General features: G+C 38.1%; 1 protein-coding gene across 2 annotated transcripts in view; it reads right to left on the reverse strand.

Annotated features, from left to right (window-relative positions):
- LOC122801983 (olfactomedin-4-like) overlaps positions 1–24,906 on the reverse strand; it is a 71,791-nt gene that overhangs the window by 42,936 nt on the left and 3,949 nt on the right. Inside the window, exon 2 of one of the 2 annotated variants that reach the window (XM_044071719.1) lies at positions 20,097–20,147. The exons of the other annotated variant lie outside the window; for it this stretch is intronic. Within the exon in view, the coding sequence (XP_043927654.1) occupies positions 20,097–20,147 (51 nt within the window). The remainder of the gene's footprint in view (positions 1–20,096; positions 20,148–24,906) is intronic. 2 annotated transcript variants of the gene reach the window in all.

Below are 24,906 nucleotides of genomic sequence, written 5' to 3' on the forward strand. Positions count from 1 at the left end.
ATAAAGATATTTGGGACCTACAGACACTGGATCCTACCTAGTCCGGCTTTGTTAAGGGCAGATCCTGCCTCTTAAACCTGGTTGATTTCTTTGAAACAGTCAACAAGGCCATTGATGAGGGGAAGATGGTCCACACAGCCTACATGGACCTTGCAAAAGCCTTCGATACAATACCCCACTCGGGCATTATAGATAAGCTCACCAGCTTAAATATAAACCCCTATGTCACTAGATGGATTGCAAACTGGCTCAAGGACAATACCAACATGGTTAGAATTGCTGGAGCCATGTCAGACTCCAAACCAGTTACAAGTGGTGTCCCACAAGGCTCAGTCCTGGGACCTCTCTTGTTCGGTATATATTTCTCGGAGGTACAGGCCAAAATGGAAGGACTGTGACTGACCAAGTTCGCAGATGACTGCAAACTGGGCGCCACAATAGACTCTCCAGCCGACACAAGCATCCTCCAAAAGGGCCTCATAGAAACAGACAACTGGTGCCAGAGTCATGGCCTCAAGCTAAATGCCAAAAAGTGTATAGTCATCCCCTTTGGCAAAAACAAAGTGCCCACAAATTACCACATAGGTGGTAATCCATTAAGTACAGAAGAAGTAATTAGGGACCTGGGGACCCAAGTTGATAGCAATCTTTCATTTGACAACCACGTGGCCAAAGTGGTTAGAAAAACATTTTATATAGCCCACCTAATCATGAAGGGATTCACATCTAGATCAGGGGAGGTCATCGTGCCTCTTTACTCATCCCTCATCAGGCCCATAATTGAGTACAATGCCCCTTTTGGGATGTACCTTACCAGACACCTGCAGCAACTGGAAAGACCCCAAAAGTACCTCACCAAGAGGATCAAATGGCTCAAACAGATGCCATATGCTGCCCGGTTAAAGAAACTCCAGCTCTACTCAGTGGCATACCGCCTGTTCAGAGGCGATCAGTGCCTGACGTATAAAGCCATGTCCAACCTGGAATTAATGGACATGCTGCACCTCAGAAAATCCAAATCCCATTGAGCTACGTGCTCAAGAGACTTGAACCTCAGCACTGAAATAAATAGGACATGCTGGAGGGACAGATTCATAACCCAGAGGCTCCCTTCACTCTGGAATAAAATCCCAGTCCAGGTTAGGCAGAGTCCCTCATTGACTCTCTTCAAGAGGAATCTTGATGAGTGGATGGGAGATCGTAGGTTTACCCTGGGTATCACTTCTGTGTCACTGTTAGACAGAGGCACAGCATACTAACCTCGAAAAAGGGCATAGCAAAATAAATTTAAAATGGGTGGCGAAAGCCAAACACATTCTGGCTAGGCTTATAAATGCCCTAGGGCAGATAGCCTAGTATGAACCAATGAACCTATGAACCTATGAACTCAGAGCAAGATGTGGCACGTTCCAGGCATTTTTAATTGTAAATCTACATTTGTGATATACATGGTGAAATGCTCCACTTGTTCTTCATTCTATATTGGGAAAACCAATAAGCAACTTAAAAACAGAATCTATGAACACTATTATGCCATCAAAAAGAAAAATTTAGATAATGATCTTTACAAGCACACTTTAAACTGTGTGAGTAGCAATAACAGTGTTAAGTTTCTTTTTACATTTATAGATCATGTTCCATTGCACTTTAATAGAGACAGAGATGGGGAACTAGAGTTTAGAGAGTTTAAATGGCAGGTTTTATTAGATGCATGCAGGGCACCAGGGCTTAACAATGGTGTCAACTATAAAGCTGTGTTGAAAAGAAAAGCTTATTATAACAAATGTAAATAGTTTATATGTTTGTTAGAAATGTATGCTTTATTTAAAATGCATATTTAAACACATTTTAAACAGTTTTTATATTAAGTTTAAGTAAAATGAGATTTGATTGGTGTGATGTATATTGATGATGGTATAAAAATGAGACTTTATTCTGATGAAGGCCTAATTCTTGGGCTGAAAGCGCTAAAGCAGTGGATTAAAGCTCATTTTGTGTGATATAGTGATCCATCATCACTTGTGGTTTTTTTTTTATTTTAAGTTATTGGGTTTTCTGGATTCAGCTAGTTTCAGTCCACTAAGTTTCTATTTAGTACATGTTACTTGATATCTATGACTCTGGCCACTTAGGGTACATTAAGTGAATGATGTAGTATCTTGTGTGGCATGAGTAATTGAGAAAGAGAGAGATGTACTGGGAGAATTCAAGCCAGTTGAATGTGTTTAAGAGCTATGCAGTGGTGGGAAAGGGTTGGGAGACTGCATGTAAATGTACTAATTGTATTTTAACATTACTATAGTTTATGTCTGGCAGAAGAGTAGGGAGATTTGCAAATACTGTTGAGGAATATAGTAGGAAGGAGGTAGGCGGTTGTTATTTTCTTCCTGTCACCATTTAGGAGAATTTTGAAGATGCAGACACAACAATAGTCAGATAAAAATAATGGATATAGGTTGAATGCAGCAGAACAAATGATTATCTTCAACATGCCATAGCATGCAAACTGGTGTTGTCTAAAAGGAATCTTGAAAAGACCTTTATAGAAATGTGCAGAAATTAAAAATGTACCCCGAGTTAAATTGCTAGTGAAATGGGAGAGGACCACTGGAGCCTACAGTGTCAGGGCAAGTTAGAAAAGGAATTAAGTTTATGGCTACATTGAAAGAATCAACAGTTAGAGGAAATTTTATACACTCAAAGTAGTCACTAAATATTCATATAAAATATTCAGTTTCTGGAAATAAATAGAACTGTTTTATTTTGTAAATGGCTCTGAGTAGAAGAATGGTTTTACCTCCATTTCCATTAACATGTTTAGCACTATGTTAATTGAAAGTGATTTTAAACAAACACATACAGAAAGGAAAAACATTCAGCCTGAGTCACAGAAATCCTCTGCAATATGCAGCAGACTGAGCAGAAAAGGCATCTACTCAGAAGGGCTGAGAGGTGGGTCACTCAAAAACAGAAGCATGTACCTGAGACCTCTGTGGGTGCATATCACAAACAACAAGCTGTAGTGCACTGATGTTCACTACATGACACATTGCAACACTGCACACAAAACTGGACTGTGGCCATCGGGCGTAGGAGATGTACTCATTATATACATACTCATTACATACAAATTATATACAAAGAGAGAAATACACTTGTTACCTAGGGCATAGTACATGGTAAGCCTAGATGTTCCCCATTAAATCAAACAACAATGTGATGTGGCCACTAAAAGGACGGCAGTGATACACAGCACACAGGACAATGGTATAGGTGATGATGAGCTGTTATGTTGTACCAACAGTGCAAAATGTATGTTTATGGGACTTGGCTGGGATGAAACTCATAGATGAGGTAAGAATTTCATGAGCGCTGCTTATGCTCTGAACCTCATCACCTTTGCATCAATACTGGGCCCATTAGCATGCTATTAGCATTGCTACAACCTAGACTCAGCATTGAGATCATTGGAGTATAAGAACATGCACTCACCAGAGAGGCAGCTGGTACATTTTTAATAAATAATAGGACCCAAAGTTCTGCTGTAACTAACTGGAACTGGAGTTTTCATTACCACTGCCAGTCATATCAGTGCTACAGTATTTGCAGCGCACAAGGAAACATGCATGACCTATTACATAAATGTATTCCAGAGCTCCTTTACAGATGATATCAGTACACTATAACTACATAGTTTGTACCAGGTTAATAAATCCAGTCAGTATGTTCATAGTAGGAATGAGGTTCCATAGAAAATACAGTACATGAAAACATATACACAAGGGTCAAACAATGAATGGCAATGGGGAAAATGAGTAATATGATGGTTAAATACTTTCCTTCATTTGGTCTGCAATTAATGCATGCTTAATATTTACTTATTAGCCTGGTAAGTAGATTGGTCTATTGACCCTTTTCAGCCATGACCTGGGCTCAGAGATTAGTATAAAAAACACAGGCAGATGCAATGCAATATTAGATACCAGTAAAGAAGAGTATCAGTGTGAGTGATACATTAGCATTTCGTATATAGAAAAGAAACACTGATACATGTTGTTGTTGTCTTTCTGCTTTTCCAGGTTAGGGGTCGCCACAGCGGAACTCTGAGGTGTCAGCTCGACGTTCAACCTTCAACGAAGGCACTCCCATTTACGGATGTCTTTCGGATGCCCACCCAACCACGGGGAGTTGCGCACCCCAGCTGAGAATCGAATGGGAGAACCTCTTGTTGTGAGGCAGCAACGCTACCGCTGCACCACCACGGCATATACACTGATACATACTTGGACTAAATGTAAAATGTAGCAGTCAGCAGAAATAATGAACACAGCTATATATATATATATATATATATATATATATATATATATATATAAAATATATATATATATATATATATATATATATATATATATATATATATATATATATATATATATATATATATATATATATATATATATATATATATATATATATATATATATATATATATATATATATATATATATATATATATATATATATACATACTATATAAATTATCCAAATTGTGCTTCATCTGTTACACTGGTCATAGGATGGTTGCGTCTTTACTATAGTTCTTTTTTTATCCATTTTTTTCATGAAACAGTTGCAAATGGCTTCATTGTGTAAGCACATTTTTAATGCTTGTTTTACAGTTCATTCATTGTGTCTACGGTATTTTTTCAGATGAGAGGTTGTTTCAGGTGTCCTGTCTCAGGTGGAAGAAGACTTTTTCACCCCCTACAATTTTAACTGGAGGTCAAATGGGAGTTAACGTATTGCACTGACTATGTACGAGGGAGTATACATGTTTCTTCAATTGGAGATTTCTTCATAGAGGGGGACGGTATCCCAACTTCAGGATTTTGAATAATAACAACTGAAGACGTTAAGTGGCTCTGCATATGACTGTGAGCCACTGGATTAGGTGACAGTGATGGGTTTGGGAACTTCCAAGAAAAGCAAAATGAAAATTTTTATTCTCCATAATTTGGATCCTTCATGTGTTATATGACAAATGACTGGTGGTAAAGCCGTCTTCAAGTTTAGGTAACCGTACATTTTTGCTCTGGTTATGTGCAACCGAAAATCGGTAACGTTGTAGCAAAGTTTTAATTGGGATAGCTCTTTGCTAGTAATGATATTAGTATGTGAAGAGAATGTAAGTGAGAAATCTAGAGTGAGACCTATGTTCTTCCAGTCTGTAAAGTTCAGTATGATATTCCCATGACTGACTTTATTTTGATTTCTAGCAGGTGATATATTTTTGGTGGTAATGCAAATAGGATGACATTTTCTTTTTTTTAGGATTAATTTGAAATTTGTTTGCATTGTGACATTTATAAAAATAAGAGAAGCTCTTTTGCAACTGACATTGCAGATCTTAATTATTTCTGTAAGTAGTAATATGTCATCTGCATATAATGTGGCATTTATGTCGAGAAGATCTTCAGTGAAATTGTTTATGAATATAGAAAACAAAAGTGGCCCAATAAATGAGCCTTGGGGCATTTCAGTACTCAGGGTTCCTTTGTCTGAGCAGAAATTGTTACAATGCACTTGAGTCCTAGCTGATAGTTTACTTTTCAAGCTCTGTATGGCATTTTGTATAAAGTTAAGTACTTTTAGTTTGTTTAGTAATAATTTGTGATTGACGGTTTTGAGTGCTCTAGCTATATCAGCAAATATTGAAGCAGTTACAAGTCCATTATTAATGTTAGAGTATACATTGTTAGTAATGGTTAGCAGACAAGTGTAATAAACACACCAGAAAAAATCATTCTGACAGTCAGATATTAAGCGGTACTTTTTGCATACTCAAATATTCGATTTTATAACAGCTTCTCAAAATTTTTACAAGAAGGCAGAAATTAGGCATTGGTTTATAACCTTTAAGATCTTGGGAGAGGAAACTTTAGGCAGAGAATTAGCAACAGAGTACTTAAAAGATGAAGTATTCCTGTTATGAGAGGTAGACTGAAGATGTGGGCAAAGGGCTTGGAGATTTTATTAGCTGTATTTTTAAGAAAGTTGAAATTATTAGAAACGGAGGTGTTAATGTTTTTTAGTCATTACCATTTTCCTTATCAAGTATTTTGAGAAGCAAAAAATAACATCATATTCAGCCATAGGAAAGTATTGGGGAAAATGCCATTAACAGTGTTTCGAGAATCGCAGCAGCTGCTTTGGAAATTATCAGATATAGTCTGGCTAGATGACATGGGAATATTTTATAGTCATTAGTTAAGTTTATTGAGGAGCTGTTATGTGAATTGGTAACATCAGTGATTCTCCCAGTTAGTTTTTTTTTTATCTCATTATAAAATTCTTTGGGCTTGTTTACACTTTCAATAAAGGTACCTATAATGAATGCCCTTTAGTATGCCAAAACCTATTCATTGTAGTTTTCATTTTTGTTTAAAGAAAACTAAGGCAAATATACTTTCTTTTTTGATATGATTTTCAAGTTTGGTCATGCACCCAGCTGTATGTTCTGCTGAGCATTTATTAGCAGTTTTATTGATTTAGCTAGCATGAGTGTGAAATCGGAATAAAACACATGCTGCATTTAATGGCAAGTGTTGATACCCAGTTTACCACTCTACATTCTCTAGTTTGTCATAACATGTATAGAAACAACTATTTAATAATGTTTCTATTAGCTGACTTTTTACATACTTCAACAACATGATAAGATTTTAATTACATGTGGTGCAGCGGTAGCATTGTTGCTTCACAGCAAGAGGTTTTCCTGTTCGATTCTCACCTATTGTGCCTTCTGTGTGGAGTCTGCATGTCCTCCCTGTGGTCGAGTGGCATTCGAAAGACATGCGTGAATGGGTGTGTCTTCACCGAAGGCTGTGCGTCGGGCTGGCAACTCAACACCATAAAAATCTACTGCCAATCATTAGCAGACTGGAGTTCCGCTGTGCCGACCCCTAACCGGGAAAAGCCAAAAAGACAAACAAACATTATCTGTTTGCCTGAAAAAACAACAACAACAAAAAAACACTAGGATAAACTTCCATGTGCTTTAAAAGACATCAGAAATAAAGAATGCTGGCATGATGAGACATGTTTAATATCGCGGACTTCAGAATTATTCATCAGATAATGGGCACTTGTTCTTTTACTTGCATAATGCGTGTTGACATTATCCAAAATGACAATTTATCTGCTTTATTGACCTTCTATCACCAGTCATACATTTTTGTGAAGGAATGTGTGTTACTGTAGCAGTAGAATGGGATTAGTTTGTCAGGTATGTCGTAATATACACAGCTGCAGTCACCTGGTCACAATAGCGAAGCTTGAGTGATTATTATATGAGGAGGTTCAGCCTGAAGGTGGGTAGCAGAAAGGCATGAATGGCCGTAAGAATCAGTGACTTTAGAATATCTAGAAGATCTATGCAATTAGATGCAACAACATAAGTATGTTACAGTATATCATACACTCAAACTATGTTGTTCTTCCATCATGGCTGTGGCTTTTTCATTAATTTTACAGGTGATAGTGATCTACACATGTATACATATAAGCTATACTACTTTTGTGAATATAAAATTAATAAAGATGTGACTGAAATTATGTTTTATGCAGAATCTTCTCTACCTTTACTCTTAAAGATAAAAATAAACTATATTAAAATGCATTTAATGTAGTGGTAAGGAGTAAATAAGCTGCAGAATGAACTGTTTTTTTTTTCCTCTTTTACAATCTCAGTATCTTAATATAAAACAGAGATAATCTTGATTCCTATTGGGAAAGCAACTGTTTTGAGTAAAGTATTAAAGAGTTTTCTGTGATACTGTATTGGAAGGTAGAGACAGGAAAGGAAGTGGAACAGATGTTGGCACACCCTGCTCTTCTGTTAGGGTGGGAATGCCATAATAGGTGCTCTGGATATTTACAGGGTAAAGATACTGTATGTCAACAAGGGTTCTGACAAGCAGACAGACACAAAGACTCCTCCACAATGTGATATATTATATCCTCATGAGGATGAAATACAGAAAGCATTGTTATAAAATAAGTCTTGCACAAATTCTCATAATTATCTGGTCGTACTACCTGTTTGAATGCTCAGTTTGAACATATTGACTTCATGGTAACAGTACAGACACATTGATGGTGTCTGTGCCGGGGATAATAAGACATTTTACTGGTCTAGTGACATACATTGCAGTTACCTCATTATCTCATGATCCTATACGACAGTTGTTTGTAAGTTATCTGTGCTGGGGTTTTTTATAAAGAATGCTTTATTTTACATTTTCTGTCATTCGTTTGTGCTCAATAGACAGTCAGTTTACTGCATTCCAGAAGCAATTTTCTAAAATTTTTAATGCGGTCACCTTTTTATTCACAACATAGCTGCATGTCATAATGTGAAAGTTTTAGAGAAATTTAAAAGAAAGAAAGAAAGAATGAAAGAAAGAAAAAGAAAAAAGAAAGAAAGAAAGAAAGAAAGAAAGAAAGAAAGAAAGACTAGGGAAACCACATGAATCACTATTTAACCAGAGCATCCACACAGACTTGTTGCTATGCAGACTTGCTGCCAAGCAAATGGAGGACTTCAGCTGTCATCCTTCAACAGAAGGCTATGCCATCTATGCTCCTGGGCAACTGCAGACCCATAAGTCTGACTGGTCTCATGTGCAAAGCCATGGAAAGAAATGCCACAGAAATGATAAATGATGACATAGGAAATCTTCAGACATCAGATCCAACTTAGTCTGGTTTCATCAAGAGCAGGTCATGCATATTCAAACTAGTGAACTTCTTTGAGAAGGTCACCAAATCAATGGAAGAGGGCAAAATGGTACAAACTTCCTAAAGTGAGTTGTCCAAAGTATTCAACATAATATCAACTTGGGCATTGTAAACAAACACACAGAATTAAATATAAACCCCTATGTCACCAGCTGGATAGACAGTAATTTAGGACAGAGGAAACTACTTCCACAAAAGGTCAGTCACTAGTGGAGTCCCTCAAGGCTCTGTCCTTTTTGGCATCTACTTCTCTAAAGTCTAGGCAACATTAAGGGCTTCTAGTTGACCACATTTACACATGTTTGCAAACTAGGTGTGGCCATAAAATCCCCAAAGACACAAATACCTTCTAAGAAGGCTTGACACAGACCAATAACTGGTACCAGAACTGCAGTCTAAACATCAGTGCCAAGAAATGTATGATAGTTGCCTTTGGGAAGATGGCTACCACAGGAAACTACCTGAGTGATAATACTTCCATAAGATTAGACCCAGTATCTAGGATTTGGGGGCACATGTATACATTAAGCTAGCATCATGTCTCTTTAGTTCTGTGTTGCAGAACTTACAAGCAGGAGCATGGCATCTAAGTCTAAGGACATCATTAATCTACTGTACTCGGCCCTCATCATATCAGTCATTGAGTACAAATCCCCCTTTGGTATATACCTGACCAAGCATATGCAACAACTGGATTGCCCAAATAGGTTCCTCACCAAAAGAATGCAGGGCAAAAACAACATGTTATATGCAGACCATCTCAAAAATTCTATCTCTGTTCTTAATCTACTATAGATTGCTGAGAGGTAATTTATGTCTGGCCTAGACAGCATCCTCTCATCCCACTCTGATGGACATATACTTGTGTGTGTGTGTGTGTGTGTGTGTGTGTGTGTGTGTGTGTGTGTGTGTGTGTGCACATGTTTGTATATAAATAAATAAATAAATATATATATATATATATATATATATATATATATATATATTAATATACACATAAGAGTTTATACTTTACTGAGCACAGATTTTTCTAGTATAGCTGCCTCAGTTGTGTTTCCATATGGTAGCCTTAAGCTTTACATTTTTTAATCTCTTGTATAAAATTGCCTATTTTGTGACTGGAGCTTTTCTCCCCAGGCCTCTGTTAGGTCTAACACAAGCAAGTTTGGAATTCTACAGTAAACAAATGCAATAAATATGCAAATAAATATTACACACACACACACACACACACACACACACACACACACACACACACACACACACACACACATGCACACACACACACACACACACAAACACACACACACATACACACACACACACACACACATACACACACACACACACACACACACACACACACACACACACACACACACACTAAATGTATATATAATATATATATATGTCTGTGGCATGGCATGCGTCACTTTGCAATGATGAATTTATTTATATCAAAGTAAAACTTTGTGCATGCTGAAGATATATGAACATTTAAACTTTTAGTCCTTAGAATTAATTTCAGCTGTGCATTAATCTGCATTATCTCTTTGGATTCTTCAGTATGACTTCCATATTTAGTATGACTATTTACGCTAGATATCTTGTTATTTTGGAATGTTCTTGTTGCACTTTCACTTCACTTTGAGACACACCAGGACTCTCTCGCTCTCTCGCTCGTTCTCTGCCTGTCTCACTTCATCTTTTAACTTATCATATTTCTTGCATTCCTTCTTTCCTTGTAGTAGGCAGTTGCATCACTTCTTTAACTTAGAAGTGCTTGTTTTGGACAAACATCTGTATTAAATATGCTCTACTTTGCAAACCCACAATATGCAATTTCTTGTCTGATCAGTATTTCCCTTTCAAGACATATTGGTTTGCAAACTAGGTGATGTTTTGTATAAGGACTTTTGAATTGAATTGAATGTGCTTAACAAATGTTTGTAGTCTGTTTCCACCTTAAATTCTTTGCCATGGACATATTCATGGAATATCTCACATCTATACAGTAAACTCTCAGTTAATGGGGATTGGTAGATGCCAGATAACTGTAGTTTCTGGTTGCTTGAGAGTTACTATTAAAAGTTACTATTAAAAGTAGTACCCTATACTATTTGTTTAGTTTGACTTGTTCTTAGGTTGGGGAGAGAGGAGATTTATTCCCATCTTCCTTTTTAAAACTCTAAACCTCTAAAAACATAAGGTATGTTTCTGCAGTGGGTGGGTGGGGGTTACTGTATTTCTTCAATTTTTTTTCTGGTTCCTTGAGAGTTCTGGTTGCTTGAATTCCAGTTAACTGAGAGTTTACTGTACATTATTGTCAGTGTTTCATTTTCAGTCCCTGCATAAGTATTTTCTTCAACTGTAAATGCCCCAGACCAATAAACAAGTTGTGTGTTCAATTGTACAATCACAGTTTCTGAACCATTCTGACTGCTATCCACTTAGCTGATTCACATATTATCTTATTGTTGCAAAATCAGTGATACATATCTTGAGCACTAAGGAAATATTTTCCTTTTCAGTGTCATTTCTGTTACATCCTGCTTTGACAGTTTTCTTAAAAGCTTACTCAGCTCACACATACAATGTACAGTTTGCCAGACACTGCACCATTCATGGAAACCCCTATAATTTGAGTTTTCTATCTAGCCTTGGTATTATGAACAACAATTCATATTTGTTTTGATCAGGTTTTGGCTTCTCTGTCATTAAAACATGTACTATGTATTTTAGACACATCATTTTGATTTCACATCTCTTCTTATTTAGCTTAAAATTGTGACTGAAACTATTTAGCAGTTTTATTTGTTTCTCGTTACATTGTTCTTTTGGTCTAACCCACACTAATTATCTCATCAATTACATTTATTATGATTCACTTTCTTGGGTAACAGCTAGTCTGAATGCCCCTCATGCTATTGAAATACTAAACAGTAGCGCATAGACCCTGTACCTTCTCAAAAGCTTATACTATTTGACAAAGACCTTGACTTACATCTAGTACTGAAAAGACTTGGCATTCACCAGTCCTCAGACTGTTCATTTGTAAGCAACTTAAAATACTTTCCTTTTTATCACTTTATTCAGATCCATTGGATCACTGCATCTGTGAATATTGTCTTTCATTATTCAACTCATTTTGTTGGAGCTAACTGGTTATTAATTGAATCTAGATTTCCATTTCTTCTGCTCTGGTTCAACTTTAGTTCTGAGTGCCAATGGCATTTTTTTAGAACTGGCATAGAATCAGGATTTATTTATTTGTGACATCATCTTGAACCATTCCTAAGCCTGTAAATACATTTGCATAATTATGCAAGAGAACATTACTACAATATCTAAAATGTCTGTCAGACAATGTGAAGGTTCAAATGCAATGTTTGATTTTGCACTATATGTTCTCAATGCCATAGTCATTGTTTCTCATGAGAATAATAATGCAAACATTAGGACAATTCATTTGTTTACTTGAACTTGCAACAATTTAAAAAAGAATGTCATTTTCATTTTCAGTTGTATATGTCAGCTGCTTTTGATACGCTGCTCACAACTGGTGTCATTAGCAGTTCTTTCTTTAGTATTTTACATTTTCATACTTACCCCTTACTCCAACCTTACATCCCTTAGGTCGTCCAAAAGCCTACTAGTTCAAACCATTAAATCTAACAACTTGGGAGGCAAAGCACTCTATGCCAATTCCATTGGCAAATCCTGGAATGCCCTCCCAAACAACCTAAGACACATGACCTCTCTTCACCAATTCAAAAAACACCTCAAAGACCTACTAAAGTCCCAATGGCTATGCCCTTGCTCTAATCCTGACTAATAGTAAAACTCTCCTGGCCCACTAAAGCCTCTACCTAACCCACAAACCTTAAGGTTCATATTGTAGCAATGTTAGACTAATCTAAGTCAGTGCCTTCTAAGTATTGTACTTCTTTTAGCCAATTGTATAACCTCTGTGTCTGATTTCTCTTTTAATGTAATAATTTTTACTCAATCTTCTGATGTTTCTGTTTAACTACCTCTGTTCTTGTGGAGCTTTTCTCCCCGGGCCTCTACTGAAAATGGACATGTATCCAGCTGGACTAGCCTGGTCAACAAATGTAAAATAAAAAATAAATAAATAAATAAATTTGTTTAAATGTATGCCTTGACTATATAATACACTCTGTGCATGTGTCTATGTTAAAATTTAGCAGTACATGTTTTTTTATTTTTTTTTTTTTTTTGATTCGGTGATTGTGGTACACTCTCAGGTTTAATTTCAGTAGCCCCAATAAACACTCCACTTTTCTGATTATGTTCCAGAACAGGTAAATTATTTTGAAGATACTGGTTTCCACTTTTACAACTGTTTGCAAAAGACTCCTTGCATGTCACAGCCTCCAGATATTTGCTTAAATGCTTGACAGTGCTTCCACTCAAAATTATAGCCATGCTTATAGTAATATTTAGTTAATACAATGTAAGCACTTTGTTGTTCACGGTCTTGGATTCGCTCTTTTCTTACAATATATTTCCACTTGCCTTTCTTTTTTACCTCTACTACCTTTACAACAATTTCTGAATTTGCTTATCATTTTAGGAGCTTATTGGACTCATATTCTAATCTGTTGACATCTGCATTTCTAATTTTGACTATTGACTCTTATCTGTATGTATCCTTTTCTTCTGTTAATTATTTTCATCTACTCTGAAGACATTCATAGGGTTTGATAAGACTGGGCCAATTTCTCTTAAATATTTGCTCTTTATTTAATCATTTCTTATAGGTTCATAGGTTCATACTAGGCTATCTGTCCTAGGGCATTTACAAGCCTAGCCAGAGTATGTTTGGCTTTCGCCACCCATTTTAAAATGAATTTTGCTATGCCCTTTTTCGAGGTTAGTATACTGTGCATCTGTCTAACAGTGACACAGAAGTGATACCCGGAGTAAATCTACGATCTCCCATCCACTCATCAAGATTCATCTTGAAGAGAGTCAATGAGGGACTCTGCCTAACCTGGACAGGGATTTTATTCCAGAGTGAAGGGAGCGTCTGGGTTATGAATCTGTCCCTCCAGCATGTCCTATTTATTTCAATGCTGAGGTTCAAGTCTCTCGAGCGTGTAGTTCAATGGGATTTGGATTTTCTGAGGTGCAGCATGTCCATTAATTCCGGGTTGGACATGGCTTTATATGTCAGGCACAGATCGCCTCCGAGCAGGCGGTATGCCACTGAGTAGAACTGGAGTTTCTTTAACTGGGCAGCATATGACATCTGTTTGAGCCCTTTGATCCTCTTGGTGAGGTACTTTTGGGGTCTTTCCAGTTGCTGCAGGTGTCTGGTAAGGTACATCCCAAAAGGGGCATTGTACTCAATTATGGGCCTGATGAGGGATGAGTAAAGAGGCACGATGACCTCCCCTGATCTAGATGTGAATCCCTTCATGATTAGGTGGTCTATATAAAATGATTTTCTGACCACTTTGGCCACGTGGTTGTCGAATGAGAGATTGCTATCAACTTGGGTCCCCAGGTCCCTAATTACTTCTTCCGTACTTAATGGACTACCATCTATGTGGTAATTTGTAGGCACTTTGTTTTTGCCGAAGGGGATGACTATACACTTTTTGGCATTTAGCTTGAGGCCATGGCTCTGGCACCAGTTGTCTGTTTCTATGAGGCCCTTTTGTAGGATGCTTGTGACGGCTGGAGAGTCGATTATGGCACCCAGTTTGCAGTCATCTGTGAACTTGGTTAGCCACAGTCCTTCCGTGTTGGCCTGTACCTCTGAGAAATATATACCAAACAAGAGAGGTCCCAGGACTGAGCCTTGTGGGATGCCACTTGTAACTGGTTTGGAGTCTGACATGGCTCCAGCAATTCTAACCATGTGGGTTCTGTCCTTGAGCCAGTTTGCAACCCATCTAGTGACATAGGGGTTTATATTTAAGCTGGTGAGCTTATCTATAATGCCCGAGTGGGGTATTGTATCGAAGGCTTTTGCGAGGTCCAGGTAGGCTGTGTGGACCACCTTCCCCTCGTCAATGGCCTTGGTTACTGTTTCAAAGAAATCGACCAGGTTTAATAGGCAGGATCTGCCCTTAACAAAGCCAAACTGGGTAGGATCCAGTGTCTGTAGGTCCCCAATATCTTTATTTATGAGGTCCATGATGATCCTTTCCATAGCTTTGCAGACCAAGCTAGTCAGGCTTATGGAGCGATAGTTTCCAGGATCCGTTGAGGCACCACCTTTGTGGAGAGGGACCACTGTTGCTGTAAGCCACTCTTTGGGTACATATCCTGTAGTAAGGCTGAGACTGAACAGTAGTTTTATGTTTGGGTTTAGTTCTTCTTGGAGTTCATGTAGGACGCAGCCCGGGACACTGTCTGGTCCAATTAATGCTGTGTTTTTTGCTTTGGAGAGGGCGGCTCTTACCTGTGCATCTGAGATGTCTGGGGGGCAGCACTCTTCTGGGATAGATATTTGCCCTTTTGGTGGGGAAGGGGGGGGGTTTGCTCTGAACCTGCCAGCTAGGATGTTGGCAATGTCTGTGGGTTCGGTGTATTTTTTGTCATTTTGGACTAATTCTGAGCATATCTGGGAATTCCCACCCAGGTTCCTAACATAACTAAAGAAAGCCTTGTGATTATACTTAGTGTCCTGTGCAATTTTTCTCTCGAAGCTGGCCTTAGACAATTTTATGAGTGCCCGTAGTTTTTTGCTAATACTGATCAGAGATGCCTTCCCTTTTTGGGATTTTGCTCTATCATGTAGTAGCTTCCTCCTTCTGTTGTATAGTTTGTTTATGGCTGGGGTCCACCAGACAGGATGCCTGCCTTTGGAGGATTGGGTCTTGGTTTTATTTGGGATTGCATGATCCATGCATTCCTGAAGGTGTTCATAGAATACATTTATAAAGGATTCTGCGGTCTGGGCCATATTTTCCACAGGCCCAGGGGCTTTGAAGGATTCCACCTCAGTTTTGAGGAGTGTGAAATTTGCTTTAGAGAAGTTTTTCACTGTGGTTTTCTGGGCAGGGGCTCGGGTCAGGATGTGAATATCTAGTGAGGATTAGTTTATGGTCTGATCTTACCAGTGAGGGATACACTTCTGGTCTGGAGCATAGAGTCCACATGTTGGTGATGATCAAGTCCAGTATGTTTTCCCATCTTGTGGGAGTGGTAACAAGCTGTTCCATAGCATTTGAGTTTATAAGTTCTAGGAACCTTTGGGCTAGGGTGTTGGAGCTAGAGCAATGCTCCCAGTCTATGTTTGGGTAGTTGAAGTCACCCAATATAATGGTGTTTGGAGAGACCTTCATATTTTCCAGTGTTCTCAGGAAGGCCGAGTGGGGTTCCTGGGTTTGGGAGGGTGGTCTGTAGCAGGCTATAAACTTTAAGGCAGTTTTACTCACTGTTAGTTGCACATGGATAGTCTCTGATGCTTCATGATGTGCCACCAACCTGGAGGTGTGGGAATCTTTGACGAATATTGATACTCCCCCTCCTTTTGTGGTTTGGTCCAAGTTTTGGGGCCGAAAAACATGGTATGAGGTATAACTTGGTAGTGCTGGAGTGCTCTCGGGAGCCTTGAACCAGGTTTCTGTTACTGCACAGATATCGATGTTCTCCATGCTAAGGAGAGTTTCAAGTGCATGCATCTTGAGGTTTAGACTTCTGGCATTGAGTAGCATTACTCTTAGTTTCTTATCCCTTGTGATACCTATGGAGGTGGGTTTGTCTTTTGAGCCTTGCCTAAAAAAGGCACTATGGGGGTGGCAAGAGCCTTTGCCAATATCCGAAAGCCCAGGCGTGACAGGTGCAAGCCGTCCCTAGCGAAGCATCGTGGCTTGTCAAGCATGTCATCCCAGGCTGACAGGCATTGGATCCCCTTTGAATGACACAAATACTTAAGCCAATTGTTGAAATTGATCATCTTGTCTTCATATTGTGGCATCATTCTTGGTGAAGGTAAGATGCTACTCAAGGTCAGGGTCATACCGGCCTGGGCTATACGCTCAAAGAGCTCCTCTATGTCTCCTTTCATGTAGTCCAGGGAGGTACATCTCAGGTCATTCACACCAGCATGGACAATGACTGAGTCATATTTGTACTTGCCTTGGAATGACCTGAGTGCTTGTGTTATGTGGCGGATCCTAGCGCCCGACAGGCAGCTCACCATGACCTTCTCCTTGTTCAGCCTGGTGAGCGGGACGTCAGTGTGCCTGATGATAGAGTCACCTATTACAAGTGTATCAGGTGTGTTGTTTAGCCTTAAGGGCTGTGACTGTTCGGCACACTGGCTTTGTGAGCTATGTGTTGCATGTGTTTTGTTTTTGAGTAGCAGTTGCTTGGGTGTCTGCTTTGGAGGTCTCTGTTGCTTAGGCAGATTTTTATTTAGAGCCTCCGAGTATGTTTTTGTGTGTTTATGTGTTTGGTTTGCTGTCATGGTAGGTCTATGTGAGACTGGAATTGTAGTGAGTGTGGTTTCCCTCTCCTCCTGACTGGTTATGCCAGTACTGAGTTGAGAGAGCTTAACCTCCAGTTTGGCTATATGGTTGCATCTCTCACATGTGTTGGAATTTGTTGGGAGGAGGAGAGGGTTGTCTGTGTACATGAGGCAGTTGTAACATTTCCTCAAGATTCCTAGATTCACCAGCTGGACCGGAGAGGAGATTGGCAACTGACCTTTGGACATGCTAGAATAGTATTGGGAATTCCTTTATAATTGAAAAAAGGGCCAATGGGGAACAAAGTACTCAAGGTGAGTTTGTGAGGGTGTAGTGCTTTTAATTTTTTAGTGCTGACTTATATAATTGCTTTAGTGAGCAAGTGCCAGGATTTAGAGTAGGAATAGGGTGTTTATTATGAGAACTAGATCAGTTCTAAGGGAAAAAGTGAAGAGCAGACTTTGTGGAGCTGAGAATGGTTTAAACCCAATTAAGCCCACGCTTAAAGTGGGTTTTATACAGGGGGGACTTGAAAGAGGTAGAAATTGGCCCAAAACGGCCAATAGACTACCAGATTCTTCTGCTGGGAACACTCCTCCAGGGATAGACAGGCTGCTCTAAGCTCCCCACTGCCACTGGTGAACAAAGAAGCCTCCCTTTATCCAAGAAAGGAAATGGGCAACACAGAAACTTTCCAAAAGTCCAGAATACAGCAAAGCCTGTATTTGGACTACTCTAGTTCAGGAAAGACGGGAAACAAGGATATTTTTTTTCTTTTTTGCAACAAACAGCAGGAAAATGCAATAAATATGTAACACAGGCTAGCACACTTGAGTGTGTAGCCTCAACAGGTAAATGCAACAAACAGGGCAAAATTTAAAAGTGCAGGTGCAAAAACAACTTTAAACAGTTTGAAACAGTTCAAGAAGCAGAAATACTTGCAGTTTAGCTAGATCGGACAGTCGCCCAGTTAGCAGTCACTCTTTTAGCCTTTCTGCTGCTAGCACCACTCTGCAGGACCACGAGGAGCTTGGCTGAGTAGTAACAAACGCAAAAACTGCACCAAAGCGGGTTTTATACAGGGGGACTTGAAAGAGCTAGAAATTGGCCCAAAACAGCTAATAGACTACCAGATTCTTGTGCTGGGAACACTCCTCCAGGGATAGATAGGCTGCTCTAAGCTCCCCACTGCCACTGGTGAACAAAGAATCCTCCTTTTATCCAAGAAAGGAAATGGGCAACACATGAACTTTCCAAAAGTCCAGAATACAGCAAACCTTGTATTTGGACTACTCTAGGTCAGGAAAGATGGGAAACAAGGCTTTATTTATATATTATATATCTAATTATACCATATAATTCTGTCTTTTACTACAAATCATGCAACTCGGAGAATTCATACTGGTTCACCTGTGGTTATATGCTTAATCTTTCGAGTGCTCTGGTAAATGACAAGCATCTAATCAATAGCAGATCCTTTCTGGGTTCGCAATATTGCAGGGACCAATAAAACATTAGTCAGAATATTGCAAACAGACATTTGTCTGCAAGTAAGTATTTTAAGTAGGGGGCAATCCTCCACGACTGTGTCTAGTATCACCATTACTTAGAGGATAGTTAAATAGATAAAAAATATTTATCTTTCTCCTTCCTACAACTCATTCAGAAAAAAGTAACATTTTCAGAATAGTGTGCTTATACTTTTATAATCTGAAAATGTCTGTTGTGGTACAAGAAATGTCAGCCACAGAAATTAGAATATGGTACAAAGGGAAGGATAGTGGAAGCAGGAATATAATTATTATGTAGAAGGAACTGAGCTGATGTATTCAAGTGCCTGAAGATCTATCATTGTATATGAAATTAGTGCTCATATTAAGTAGTATTGCTAACATAATTTATTATGTTTTACCACATTAGTTTCTAGAACTAGAAAGAGGATATAGATATTTTGTGACAAGCATATTTTTGAAAAATAAAGGCAAATGAGACCTTTAATTGTCACTGTCCCTAAAAAAATATATAAAATGGTTAACTGCTACCATGATTACACCGCCACTAGTTTATCACTAAAATCTGCACCCTTTCTGTGTCTTTTATAAAATAATAAATCATTCATTCATTCATTCTCTATTATGAGCTACTTTATCAAACTGAGGTACACAGAAGTAACTACATGAAATGTAACAATCTTTGTACAGAACATCAAACTTACTTGTAGTCAATACCTAAAATGGGTTGTCATGGATCAGTTAGCATAGGACATACAAATATTGAAAAATTCTTGCTGGTTATGGTTCATATGTTATACTTGCCCATAGGCAGTGGCTGAAATAATTGTGAGCTAACAATTCAATCTTTGTCACCAAACACTGAATTAATGAATGAAATAATGTTTTCTTTTTGGTTAACTTACAAAACAAAGTCATCAGAGAAGAGTTTCAGTGTGAGGTTTAAAAACTGGAGCATTTTATGGAACATTCATCAACATGGGACTTAAAAGGAAACCTCTAACCAGAAGAAAAAAAAAAGACTAAACATTCCTTAAACTTTCCTCTCAATCTATAACCAAAAGTCATAAACTGCATTACTTAAAAATGTGAAAAGCTGTTCATTATTAGTTATAAACATAAATGTACTTCGGGCCTTTGCCATTAACTGGGGAGTAACTCGTAGATGAAACACTTGGATAACTCTATGACTGATATCCAAGTAAAGTTTGAAAACACAGCAGGTCTCCTGCCAGTAGCAACTTAAGTTGTAACAGAAAAAAATTGTTTAGATGGACAGCTATTAACAGTATCATGAGTGAATGCTTAAATAGTTTATTTTAAGTTTACTTACAGTTTCTTTTCTTAATACAGATTCTGTTGGTTGCAGGACATCTGGACCAGTCTGTATTAACAAGTTTGGAAATATATTAACAACGTTGCACATTCCAGTGCTTATATTATTTTTAGCTACACAATGCACAACATAATATTCCAGACTTGCATGCTTTCATTGTAGGCATTCCCTTACATGCTAACATAGCTGATTCACATTCCTCAGACTAAAATAAAAATGAAGCAGACAGTAATTCAAGGAAGTATTTGAATGTAAGAAACATCTATGAATTCTAGAAGTCAGTAGCTATTACATGCTAATGCACCTGCCAGGCAGAGATTATGGCTGCATTTCAGGTACATGCACATGGAAAGATTATTACAAAAGAACATTATTTGAATAAGAAACTACTTGTTACAATTTCTTGTACAGCAGTAAAATTAATACTACTGTTGGGAGGCAGCCAGTGTCTACTATTTGATTTTTACTGGGAAAAGATTCAGTGAAACCTATTTTGGCAGGGAATTTATTTACTCTGCAGAAACATTACTACAGTACAGTTGTGTCCATTAGTGTGGGAAATGTCTTAAAAGCAATCTGACATGCCTGAGAGAGAGTTATACTATGGATTTACTCATAGCTGGTATGGATTTGTCATAGCAATGGAACGAGACTGACCAAACATCAACACAGGAATGAACAACTCACACTAGAACCTGTAGCCAGACATTGCACAATGTTATTATACCATGACTTAGATATGCTTGCTACATGACATCTTTTTAAAACAATTTTGTCTTCTTCTTTACTTTTTTTTAATATTCAAATTGTACTCTACAAAGCAAAGGAAGCAGTCCTACATTGTCTTAGCAGCTTGTAATGTGAATTAAAATGCTAAAGAAGTTGAACATGCTAAGTAGTTTACATTTCCTTCTGAATGATTTTTCACTAAAGCCGAATTATTTGTATTTTCAGAAGACAAAACATTTAACCGAGATGACTTTCCTTACATTTGGGATCTTTGTGCACTTAGAACTTGTAATTGTTAAAAGGAAATGTACATTTTCATGCAATGGAAAAAGCTCCAGATGGATTGTACAAGTCATCAGCATACATTAGCATACAATATAAAAAATGATACATGCTATGAGAATATCACAAACAAAGACGATACATTTTTTTTATATCAAAATATAAACTATTTTATGGCTTACCACTCTCAAGTTTCTTGTTAGTAAAACTACAAGGAATGGTGAAAGCTGATTTTCACTATCAAAAATATGAGTTCCTTGGCTTACATGGTTGGCCAACACTTGAGTTTTTATGGACTGTTTAATGGTATAGAAGCAGAAAGTGAATTGAATCAAAACTTAGTTATATTATCAGTTTGCCTTTTCCAGATCGGTGGAGAAATGAAATAAAGTGAAATATAAACCTCCACTAGGTGACTTCATATGAGCTGGAATGGCACCCAAGGAACAACAGTCTATCAGCTATTGTGTTACCAAGGAAGATACCTAAAGATGAAGTGCAAAGTTTTTTTTCTCTTTTTTTTTACTATTTCATTTTGTATTAGACTGCATGCCAAGAAGTATAACCTTACTAAGAATCTTATGTTCTGCTTTACTTTTGTTACCTTTCACTTGAATATGGCCATGTTTCTTTAATGATTTATTGTCTGGCTGAGTAACTGTTTGTGTTGTATTCTGGTTACTTTGTAATAAAATCTGCTATAGAATTCAGAAGTCATGCCAATCTTCTACAGAACTGTTTCTCCCCTTTAATGCATCATCAGAAGGCGTGGCTGGATGACTTGGAATCAAAAAGTAATTGGAGAGTTATTCTGCATACAGTAAACAGTCATACCAGTTAATTCTTCTTCTTCTTCTTCTTCTTTTGGCTTTTTCCCGGTTAGGGGTCACCACAGCGGATGATCTATCCGCTCATGATTGGCAGTGGAGATTTACAGTGTCGAGTTGCCAGCCCGGCGCCCAACCTTTCACAGAAGGCACACACATGCACACACTCACACCTAGGGCCAATTTAGAATGTCCAATCCACCTACTGCACATCTTTGGGATGCGGGAGGAAACCGGAGCACCCGGAGGAAACCCACGCAACCACAGGGAGCACAGGGAGGACATACAGACTCCACACAGAAGGCACCCCAGCCGAGAATCAAACCGGAGAACCTCTTGCTGTGAGTTGGCAATGCTAACCGCTGCACCAACTTAAAAAATATAAGTACACTGAAGTGAGTAAAGTAAAAAAAAATGTTTAGAACAAGAAAGTCCGCTTTCCTAGATGAGGATATAATTTTAACAAAAAAAAAATGATAAAAAAACCCTTTGCACTTGATCTTTAATGTGGAAAATGCAACTGATGAATACAGGAATAGCATCTGCTTCTCTAGGAGTCAGACGTGTAGAGTCAGAAGGATGTGTGACATATCAAGGGCCATTCCAGGGATGGGCTACACTTAAATGTAAGGCAAATGGGAGATTTGAAATGCTGACATAGCTGGATATCAATATACAGACAATGCTGCTGTTTTATTGCAAACTTTAAAATATGACTCATAATGAGGATTATCTTCTCCTTCTAGGATTATGACCTTATCATGGTGTGCAGATGTGATCCTTACAGAGTTATGTTGTCTGGAGCTTTATGCTCCTGGTTGGGTCATCCTTGGCAATCTGGACTGAGATGAGAGTCCAGACAGACAGTGATAGATAATACCTCATATAATGGTTTAGTTGAAATACTTGAAAAACTCACTGAAAAACTCACTTGGAACAGGGATAGAAGCATTCATCCACAGATCAAGGCCTACAGGTGGTGTTCATTCCAGAGTAGCTGATGGTTGGCTAACTCGTGTTATCAAGCTGTATTTTATATCAGCAAAAGCTTCACTGTTCAAATGACAAAGGATGGCCAACATTGTTATGCAAGTCAAGTGGCAGATAGTACTGGGACAGATTATGATGAACCCTGGTAATGGAGGTTAGGTAAGAGATCAAGGGGTAAGAGGAACCAGCACTTATGAAGAAGGTTAAAAGTATCAGCCAGATTTAATTGGTTTTACATGAACACAGAGCATTAGATCCAGCACTTAACTTCTTAAGAAGTGGTAGTCTCTTTCCTGTGCTGGAGCAGACTATCAGCACAGGCAGTGGACAGGTTTTGGGATAATCATATGCCCCTGTCTGGGTATTGTTCAACTGGAGTTTGACAGTAAGACAGTCATCTCAAAGCATCTGTGAAATGTAGAAAGGAAAATAATTATCTGTTTGAGCATATGCACCCAGCAGCTATTTGAAATAGAGACCATAGGTACAATGCTACGCTGGAGAGACACAGCATTTTGACATCATTACATCTGGTTATGGCTAGCTCCAAGAAATGCAACAGATACACAAGAGTGAAGATCAAACTTCGCCAGAAATGGCACAAATTAAAAACAAAATTTGACTTTAAACTAGAAAAAGGTGCAGAATCAAATATTATGAAAATATGACTGAAACATTGGACTAAAAGGCACAGCAATTAGAACAATCTACACAATGTCAGCATGTTTAGACCTCCAAGTAAAGCAAATGTGACAAACGCTACTGGCATGAAAATATAAAAATAAGAATTAAAAGATCCAGATTCATATTAGAGCATTAATGAAATCCAGTTTACTTGACATTTCTGGAAATTTTGCTTCTGAAAAGATGGGTATCATAAAAAAGGATTTGCAGTTCAAAAGCAAAGAGAGACTGTGTTCCTACACTAACTCAGGAATAGCTTCACAGCTACATAAACAGTGTAAATTCTACAGAGGGCCATATAATTACACCCATCACATATATAGTGTCTAATATGCAAGCTTAGGAAGTATGTCAAAAGAATATCATGTAATTAAATCCTGTTACTATGAAAGGCGCATTTCAAGGAAAGTGTAGGCTTCTCTTGGTATTTAGTCTGAGCATGAACTGAAGTGAAAGGAAAGCTTAAGTGTCATTAAGAAGCAACTACATTTACAAATTTACAAATAATAACTGACAAATAAGGTTACTGCAAATAAGACAATATTCAAATTTGTATACATCTACATGATCTGACTCATGTAATTAGAAGAAAGCATTATCCCTCCCTTACCATTAATGAAATTGTCCTAGCAATGTGTTCCTAAATGCTTTATCCCATGCATGGCTTTCTACAAATTATCTATGTTATGATCCCAGTTATTCTCATTTGGGGGTAATACATAATTATTGATCATGGGGTGGGTAAGGCCACCCTATAACCAAATGGGATAGGTTATTTTGAGCAGAAAAAGGTAAATTGGATAAGCTTAAAATGGGACACAAGGGCAGCTAGTCAAACAGATATCGATCATATAGATCTAGTACTTGGATATGAACTTATGAACCTATGACAACTCTCAGAAGCCATGTTTTTGAAATATTATGTAGTTGCCATACATTCACAATAATCATATCTATGTCTGCCCTTATACATGTGTATTTATTGCAGAAAAGTTCCCCCCTTCAGCCACTGTGGAAGTTGTGGAGCTGAAGTACATCAGCAGCTGCCCAGAGTGAAGGGGACAGCACCATACCTTTTTATAAGTAGAACAATGATGTAAGGGTAAGGAGGACAGAAAATGGTCATCACAGAGAATACTGTTCAAGAGAAAGCAGCTATTCTTAAGAGAAAATAATTACTGTAAGACAGAGGTTTGCGCCTCAAGTGAAGTGGGACTGATACCAGAGTGGGAACTCTAAGCAGCTTAACTTGAGGATGAACTTTGTAAAATCTGAACTCTAGAGGACATTGGTTG

This window comes from Protopterus annectens, chromosome 5.part0 (assembly GCF_019279795.1).
Source record: "Protopterus annectens isolate FY-2018-M chromosome 5.part0, PAN1.0, whole genome shotgun sequence".
Classification (NCBI taxonomy): domain Eukaryota; kingdom Metazoa; phylum Chordata; order Ceratodontiformes; family Protopteridae; genus Protopterus; species Protopterus annectens.